Genomic DNA, 10000 nt, shown 5'->3' with positions numbered 1-10000 from the left:
GGCAGGACGGTCTGCGCATTTTACGAGTACCAGCTGTGCAGGGTCCTCATCATCTGGGAGACGCCAGCAGTCAGAGACACGTCTCCCTGCACTCTGGACTCGGTCGGGACTATAATACTATAACAATGTTGTGGTTGAACTAATAAAACATATAATATTTAATTGTGACCCAAAGAATGACAGCTCCATGACCCCAAATGGGCCACGGCTGTATGTTTTGGGGAAACACTGGGTCTGTAGGTATGGTAAATGATTGACATTTCCACAGTGCCTTTATCCCAGAGTGCTTTACACTGTGCGTTCCCCAATCACCCATCGATGGTGTCCAGGCAACCGTGCAGTGTTGTTTTCGTCGACTAAAACTATGACGAAAAATGTTCGTCGACTACCTTTTTCCACTGATGAAAACTAAATGGAAATGGAATGAAAGCTAAGCTATGATGACTAAAACTAAGACTAAATATACTGACAATTTCGTCAACAAATAAAAACTAGACTAAAATGTTAGGAAGGGACTAGTGGACAAAAGTCATTTTACACTTGGTTGCATGGTGAAAATAGCCGATCTACAAGCTCACAACGTGTCGCAGCGCGACACGTTGTGAGATTGTAGATCGGCTATTTTAGCAAGTGTAAAAACAGTCATTACGATTGCATCAAGGCCCGCCAAAATACATTTTAGTCGACTAAATCAACTGTAGATTTAGTCGACTAAAATCATATGATATTTAGTCGACGTAAAACTTGACTAACACTAAGACATTCCAGGTGACTAAAATGTGACAAAAACGAAATTAAAACTATTCAAGAGACTATGACTAAAACTAAAATCTAAATTTGCTGCCAAAAACAACACTGCTCATGAGGACAATTCAACACTGCAGCCGGGGATCGAACCGAGTGCACTCCGATCGCAAATGGCCAGTCCTACAGTACACCTCCTGACTGAGTCACATGTCCTGTGCATACTGTATGTATAGCTGTGTCTTTCAGCCCCTACAGTGCATCAGAATCAACGACGTACTGCTTCTGTTTAAGGTCATCTATTGGTTGTTCAGATTGATTTGGTCATAGGCCTATATGTATACAAGGGCTTCTCGCAAACAACCTTTACAAATCATCAGAGGGCGGTATTGATGCTGTACGATCCGTTTGCACGCCATGGTATGTGACATTGTGACGGTACTTGGGTCAGTCAATGTACACCATTAACACCTTAACCCATTCTGACCTGAGATCAGATTCATGCGAGGTTTCCGCCGGACACACACTGGTCCTGATGAACCCATTCTGACCTGAGATCAGATTAAAAAAATGTCAGTCGCTCTTCGATTTTTCAAAAATAGCAGACCTACAAGCTCGTATCGCGCCACTCGGTGGCGCGATATGAGCTTGTAGATCTGCTATTTTTCAATAGCTAAAGCACGACATGATGCCAACACCAAAATGGGTGCCCGGTCAGAATGGGTTAAGGGCCCGGGGGATATTTAATCCATTAATAAAATTTGCCCATCGTTTATAGCGCCCGGAGCACTTTTACCGACGGACTGGATGTTGTTGTGAATGTGTGTGTAGCAGCTAACAATAGCACTCTCGATGCGATCGACAACAACGGGAGGTAAGATAAAAATCTAACGAGACTAGCGACTGGACAGCGGAGGGCCCGTCTAAAGCCCTACACACACCGGGTGCGCAGCGACGCGGCACAGGCGTTGCCGCGCGGCAATGCCTGGAAAATAGAACGGTGGCGTATCGGAGCGTCAGGCGAGGCGTGAACGCGCGTCGGACGGAGCCGGTGTGGGATAGGTTCATTGAAAATAACGGAGGCGGCTGTTTTGACGCGGCGTTCGCAGACAGTGTGTGTAGCCCTTAACACAAGATGTTTTTTCATAATTAGACGGGGTGATTTAGATCGTGAGTTATTAACGTTTTAAGATTTTCGTTGACGTCGGCTAAACAGGCAGGGAACATTTTCGATGACGTGTCACTTGTGCAACACAGAGGATTGCGCAACAAGCGCTCCTAGGCTGTAGAGCGATGTGACCGGTTTTGATATCACTAATTTGACCGTACTAAGTACTAACTAAGTACCGTACTAAGTACTAAGTACCAATATAAGTCATTTTACACTTGGTTGCATGCTGCAACCAAGATTCCAGATGACTAAAATGTGACTGAAACTAAACGAAAACTATTGTAAGAGACTGTGAGTAAAACTAAAATGTGCTGCCAAAAACGACACAGTCTGCATTGACGTACCGGTGTCGAGCTTGGTACCCTTGGCGCACGCCACCATGGCTCCCATGCTGGGCTGAGACGTCATACCGGCCATGGAGTCCACCTGAGGACAGCAGGGACATGCATGTTCATTATTATTATTACTAGCAAGTCAAAGTCAAGTTTAATTAGCATGTGAGTCAAAGTCAAGTTTAACTCCCATGTTTTCATTCGTGCATGAGGTGTATATATATGCTCTTGTGATGTAGACTGTGTTTTTATGTCAGGGAAGCTCATTGTTTGACATTACTGAAAAAAAACATAGGTGAATAGTGTGTGGCGTATGTTATGTATGTTGCGCGTTAATCACAGTAAGTGTGATGAACATGAAACCGTGATGCCGAGTGCTAATTAAATTGTGTATCCGTGTACGTCATACTGTACGTGTGTAAGTGTGTATGTGTGCATGTGTGCGTGCGTGCATATATACACACCGCCACGTCCACGACGTCGGCCCCCGCCTCGGCACAGGCCAGCATGGCGGCCACGCCGGCGCCGGCGGTGTCATGCGAGTGCACGTGGATGGGCATGTCGGGGAAGCGGTCCCTCAGCGCGCTGATCAGGAGCTTAGCGGACGCCGGCTTCAACAGGCCCGCCATGTCCTGGCAGAGAGAGAGAGAGAGAGAGAGAGAGACAGAGAGAGAGACAGAGAGTTATAAGAGCAGGTCAACAGGGACAAAATATGACGGCGGCAATACAAAGAGCTTCATGTGCACGTGCGAAACCATTATGCACAGTACAGCACAAGGGTCAGTTTAAGGGCAGTGTGTGTGCGTGTGTGTGTGTGTGTAGTGGTATATAGAGAGAGTGGATGCAAAGAGGGGAGAGAGAGAGAGAGAGAGGGGGAGAGAGAGAGAGGGGGAGAGAGAGAGAGAGAGAGAGAGAGAGAGAGAGAGAGAGAGAGAGAGACAGAGAGATAGAGAGATAGAGAAAGAGAGAGATATAGAGAGGGAGGACAGAGGAGTAAGGAAACAGTGTTGATTTTGTCGACTAATACTATAACGAAAAAAATGTTTGTCGGCTGCCACTGACGAAAACTATAAATGGAAACTACATGAAAACTAAGCTATGATGACTAAAAGTAAGGCAAAATATAATTGACAATTTCGTCGACAAATAAAAACTAGACTAAAAATGTTAGGAAGGGACTAGTGGACAAGAGATCCAAGTCATTTTACACCTTGGTTTCATGCTGAAAATAGCAGATCCACAAGCTCAGTGTGCAAAATCAGTCATTACGACGACATCAAGGCACCGCCAAAATACATTTTAGTCGACTAAATCAATTCTTTCCACCAACAGTTGGTGGAAAGAATTGATTTAGTTCTAGAACTGGTTCATGATGGTTTATTTATATCACATCGTCTGCGTCTTCCAACCAACATTGCCATTCAAATAAAAATAAAACCTACGTAAATACCAGCCTCGCTAAAATGTCTGGGCAGAAGTTCAAGTCAATGATTTGAAAATGTTCAAACTGGATTTCAACAGCATGCAGCACAGTGCTGGCAGTCACAGAGCACCACATTCCATTAGATCACAGCAGTGTGTGTGTGTGTGTGTGTGTGTGTGTGTGTGTGTGTGGGGTGACCATTGTTTCATTTCCCTCCCCCATAAGTAGTGAACATATGCACTGCCCACAATTTTAGGTCCAATCCTATTTTGTTTGTATTACGCTGCATTTGGTGTCATTCACTGTATAATGCATTTAGGCATACTGTAATCTCCCTCCATTGTTGTTTTGCAGACACATTCTACAATTGTGGTGAAGACCAACATCTCTGCAAACCTGTTCTGTTAAATAAACTGTCTAGAAGATCTTAAGGACTGGGTGTCATAAATGTTATTTCCCCATGGGGATTCACAAAGAAAATTATTCTAACAAGTTCCTTCAATTGAACTGACAAAACTGAAATTCCCATAATTGGACAAGATCATTTATCCTTACTAGACCTGTACGTGCCTGTCGCAGTCGGCCACCGGCCAACTTGGGAACCTAATGCTATACGTTGTCATAGCACCCGTAACACATTTAGTGCCGGAAGTGCATCAAAATAGAAGCTCCGGGGTGCCAGAGTTGTCTGATCGCTTTTACTCTGAAAGCCATGAACCGGAAACACTTTCCTAAAAAAGTTGACTTTACAAAGAGACCTCACATCCCCGATCATCTTAATTATTTTTTTTACTCTCCAAAAAACGTTATATATACATATTTTGCGGGAGAGACGGATGAGGAGCAGAAATGAAGCGCCAGCATATCGATCCATTCATCACCACGGAGAGCGCCCTGGATTAGGAGATACGAGTCATTCTTTCCGCCGCGCTAACATGGGAGTCAATGACAAGCTAATACGGAAAGCGAAAAGCGAAATGCCAAAAAAATAAATAGGAAAAATTCTGAATATTCTTATCTCGCCCCGCGTCGCTGGGACGTCGCTAGGACGTCCACAGACGTCGTAGGCACTAATATTTCGGGATCCTTATGACGGCCTCATGCGTCCTACGAACTGAAACGGTAACTGTCAGCCGGTGTCCCACATGGAGATCTGTCCCACAAAAACTGGTGTATTTGTATTTTTCAAATGGGTAAAATAGCGCATTTCTGCGCACATAAAATGTCTCCAAATGGCCATCCCTGCTTGGACATGGGCATAAAGCACTATAGTCTACTAAGGGCAGACATGTGTAAAATAACTCCAAACTCCCAGTAGCATTCGGAAATAAAGTGTTTATATGGAGATCTATACCGATTCAAACGGTATATACCACCCCTCCAGATCGGAATGAAAATTCATTCGGAATGGGATATTCTATTCCAATTGAGGTGTTTACATGAGCAGTTTTATTCTGATGACTGAAAATATATATTATTATTGTTACTATTATTATTGTTCAATTTCAGAAAACTTGGTCGGGATTTAGAAGGCGTTTTTACAATCGGCTTCAGGTCTAAATGGGAACTGAAACTCGGTCGTAGTTTCCCAAATCTTGTGTTTCTCATCAATGGGCAAAAAATACACTGGTCTACTGGCCATCTTACTTCATAATGTGCAGGTCAGGAAATTCATTTGGAATGGGAAAACTCGTAGGATCAGCTTCACCGCCATTTCTCGTCATAAAACCGCTGGTGGCCTTTCCCTATAACTCTAAAATATATTATTGGGCCTTCCAATTCACCCTTTGTCAAGTCCCGCCCGTGGTTGTGGCCCTCTTCGCACCCATTGGTTGCCGTTTCGTGGTTGGACAAAAATCCTCTCTCTCTCCATCCACTACCATTGAAATAACATGTTTTTCAGTTGCTTCATATTGATATTCTGTGCACTCAATTGTTATTGTAAACTTGGTGTCAGTAAAAAGGAACATCACAGGTGCAGCACGGTGACTCAGCATATCATGTACGTTTTTAGTTTCAAAAATGAATATTTTAGCAAATTCAACATAAACAAGACGGAACCAGTACAGGGCGAGACAAGGCAGAAAGAGCCTGCTGGTTAGTCAGTCAGGGACCAATCAGAAGGCTGACAAAGGACTCAAGGAGTGAATTAAGAACGATCAATGCCTATTTGGAATCTCCAATCAGGATTCAGGACCGTCCTACCTTGTAAAATCGCGCATGGGTCCAATTATTGCCAACACACTATCCATCTGGCGCTGCATACTGAAACGGTTGTCTATTGATTGCTCATTTAATCCGCTGTCTGATTATTCTCCTCCAGGCTCCTTGTGGTTTGTCTATATCAAGCGTTCGCACTGCTCTCAGAATTTATGGGGTACCCTGGGATGCAGCTTCACCCCAACAACCCTTTGGTACAATTAGTTACAACTATAGGACAGAGTTCGTGTCCTCAACATCTGATAAACTTATCTCTGTTAATACTAAACCACTCTGTTTGGAATTGGCATTCTGTTTGGAATATTATCTTCATCTAAAAAAAAAATGCAGCTCACCAGATTATTCATTATGCTTTTTTCACATACATTTTACTTTACGCCTGAGCATAGATTTACATGTAAATGGGTGGATTTGGATTTATGTACCATTTTGTTCTTCTGTTTTGACACAATGAGTGCCACCTGGTGGACAAAAGTGGTGACACTCGGGTGCCACGTGATGAGAAGCAATTGCACTATGACGCGCGTCCGGGTTTTGGATGCCATCTTGGATGCTAAAGCAATAGTTGCTCGACTATAAAAAGGCCAAGTTCCAATCACGATCACCGGATAGTCAGAAATGACCTCCGAACGTCGGCGAACTGTTCAAAACCACGGACAGTGTTGTAGTTTCTCAGAAAAGAGCTTGCAAAGGCCATGGCTAGAACAGAAGCCAACGTGGTTGGTCGCGGCAGACGAGGCCCTAGTACCCCCAGAACCCCTGGGGCCCTAGAACCCCTGCCCTAGAACCCCTGGGGCGCTTCCAAAAATGGAAAATAGCGAGGCAATCTTATATCGTTATTAAACGCCTCAACCCATATTGGGCGGGAACCCCTTTTCGTGTTTTAATTAAGATTTGTTATACTTTAGCTATTGAAAAATAGCAGATCTACAAGCTCATAGCGCAGCACTCAAGCTGGAGTGCCCTGGAACAACATATTTTCAGATGGGCGTCGGCGGCCAATTACATATAATCCTTGACATGAAAATGTTTGAAAACCACTGACATAGAACTATATTTATTTCTGAAAACTGTCACAAAGACATTTTGTAGAATCGTCCTCAGGTCTAAATGGGTTAAAACCATAGACTGTAAAAAAATATGGACAAAGCGTTCCCCGGGTCTAACATGGACGTAAAATGAAGCCTGTTATTCCTGCACTGTAAGTCGCCATCTTTCTAGATCCGTTTGGGCCCAGCTGGCCATTGGCTGGCTCCGTTTTGGCCCAGCTGGCCATTGGCTGGCTCAGAAACGAGGCGGGACTTCCCCCCTTCTTCTCCGTTGGTTTTTATTTTGACTCGAGTGGGAGGGGAATCCCGATCATAGACTGTAACGGTAGCCACGCCCCTCAGAACATGCGCGACTTTATGGTCATTTTTTAAATAAATGGGACCATAATTTTCCAAAAAGAATATTGTGACATTAGAAATGAGACTTTAAACTAGTGACTGGAAGCAGAAAGTATTCATGACCATGTTTATTAAGGTAATACAGTCTAGGTGAAGTTGGGCCCAAATACATGGACTTCTATGGGGCTATGGGTTTTTCTGACAGGCCATTTATATGAACTTTCAGGAGTTTCAGGCTTCACAAAATATCTGTCTGACTGCCCCCCTGGTTAAAACGAACCTACTCATCATGAGCACCTTGCGTAATTAAAGATCTCTAAGAGATCAGATATAATGTTGGATATCAGAATAATATCCGATAATATCCAATATCCAATAATATCCAATATCCAATCCTGATTTCAATCACTTATGAAGCCCATTTATACTACTATAAATATAATGTTGAAATGTTTGAAAATAGCTGATCTACAAGCAAACAGCAGGACAGCATCACAGCATTTTGTGAGCTTGCAGATCTAGCTATTCTCACTGGAGAACATTTGAGAATTAAGCCCCTATTACGGACAGTGGCTCTATTCTATGCACCAGCCGGCTAGGGGAATTAGTATTGATGAACGGATGGTGGCCAGCAGAGCATGAATCTCCTTCGGGCACTTACATGCAGAACAACCCTCCCAAATTGTAGCTTACAATCAGCTCTGAGGCAAAGAAGGCCACTTGGCACAATGTGGGCACCAAGTTTGGAGGAGTTGTTGTAGAAGTAGAACACCGCCTGGACAAGTATGTCGCGAGGATTGGAACCCCCAACCTTCCAGTCTCAGGTCCACTGAGCTGGTATAAGGACAAATTAATGCTACTGTAGGCCTTTCTATAACAAAAACTTTTAAAATATTATAGTTTGGTTGTTTTATTCCTTGCTGCGCTTAGATTTATACACGTCATATGTTTGTTTATATATTCTGTTGCTGATTTCACGAACATTCTTCTTCAGTGTTACTTCGTTGACTATGAGGTCCCTCAGGGGATCTATCCTTGGTCTTTTACCTCTGCGCCACATCTTTTTGCTGAAAATAGCAGATCTACAAGCTCACAAAGTGCCGCAAACGCTATGTACGTAGCGAGTTTGTAGATCGGCTTTTTTCGTCACAAGAATAGACACTAACTAAGGTCCATTTTAATATAGCGTTTTGTAAGCATCTGTGCCGTTTCTGCTATTTTAGCAAAAGATCTTTGGAAGGCATTTATAGAATCGGCCTCAGGTCTTAATGGGATAAATACAGTGGTGGAAAGTAAGTAAATTTACTTAAGTAGCTGTACTTAAGTAAAATTACAATACTTTTACTCCACTACATCTCAGAGGCAAAAAATGTACATTTACTCCACTACGGGGGCACACTATGCAAGCCAGTGTCTAATGGGACCAGACAGGCTCTGACATGGAACCCTCAGGGGAAGAGAAACCAAAAACACCTGGCGGAGGGATCTCCAGGCAGACGCAGAGAGGCTGGGATGCACCTGGTCGCAGGTAGAGAAGAATGCCAGTGACCCAGAACTCTGGAGGTCCCTTGTCGACGGCCTATATACCCTGGAAAGTACTCCACTACAACTTTTTGAAAACTTTAGTTTCTAATAATTTATAGATTTCGATTGCTATTACAAAACATACCCTATACATTTTTAGACAATTTGAAAATAGCCGATCTAATAGCTCACAATGCACAACGCATTTCTACATTGCAGAATTGGTACTTCTACTTAAGTACTAAAACGTGAGTACTCCCCCCCCCCCCCCCCCCCCCCCTCTCTCTCTCTCTCACCTTGATGCAGAGTACGTGCGTGCCGGCCTTGACCAGCTCGTCGGCCAGCTTCATGTAGTACTCCAGCGAGTACTTCTGCCTCATGGGGTCCGACACGTCTCCCGTGTAGGAGATGGCCGCCTCCACCACGCCGCCGGCCTGGCCCGCCGCCTCCATGCCCAGCGTCAGGTTGGGCAGGTAGTTGAGAGAGTCGAACACGCGGAACACGTCCATGCCGTTCTCCTTGGCCACCTCGCAGAACCTAAAGAAAGAAAGAATGAAAGTCAGCACGCCGTTTTGAAAGCCAAGTGATTATATTCATGTAGAGAACAGAAGAAGAAAGGATTAATATACCTTAAAGCTAGCAAAATAAACTAGAATAAAAAACAGGACAGTAGTACAGTAGTGCATCCCGTGGATGCAGAGGTCGTTGTTTTATTGCACCCCTTAACTATAAACTACGTTTTGGGATGGAAAATGTACCCTATTTTAATCTTTGAAAGCTCTGCCAAAAACTTTATTTACCAAGGCGGGGTAAAAAAAACCCACAACGTTTTGGCCTCTGTAGCCTTCGCAGAACCTGTCGTGGTTGGAGGAAATAACCGAGGGAGGGGGAGAGGTTTTAACTCATTGGCCCAGGCTCATCTTAGTGCAGTGGGTTCACAAACTTTTTCAGGTCCAAGGACCCCCAAAATTGACACTTATTAGCCAGCGGACCCCCATTTGAAACGATATGCCAGAGATGCCCCCTTAAGAGAAGATTTTTCCCCCCGGCTCTAGCAGTGATTCTCAACCCGTTTAATTTCAAGGACCCTCAGTTTGACATGCATTAGTCTGTGAACCCCCCCATTTAATGGCATTTATATCTCTGGGACCCCCAATTTATATAGTAAAATCAATGTTATTTAACTCTGAGAGTGTAC

At 43.9% G+C, this 10000-nt stretch overlaps 1 protein-coding gene across 1 annotated transcript in view; it reads right to left on the bottom strand.

The window, feature by feature from the left end:
- The window catches only part of LOC310875852 (pyruvate carboxylase, mitochondrial-like), a 427358-nt gene that overhangs the window by 70360 nt on the left and 346998 nt on the right, over positions 1-10000 (bottom strand). Inside the window, exons 17-19 of the mRNA XM_083789259.1 lie at positions 9099-9339; positions 2712-2879; positions 2260-2341 (exon numbers count right to left, since the gene is read on the bottom strand). Coding sequence (XP_083645385.1) covers positions 2260-2341; positions 2712-2879; positions 9099-9339 — 491 coding nt within the window. The remainder of the gene's footprint in view (positions 1-2259; positions 2342-2711; positions 2880-9098; positions 9340-10000) is intronic.

Source organism: Protomyctophum parallelum, assembly GCF_964188405.1.
Source record: "Protomyctophum parallelum genome assembly, chromosome: 18".
Taxonomy (NCBI): Eukaryota; Metazoa; Chordata; class Actinopteri; order Myctophiformes; family Myctophidae; genus Protomyctophum; species Protomyctophum parallelum.
This window is presented reverse-complemented; position numbering and strand designations above follow the sequence as displayed.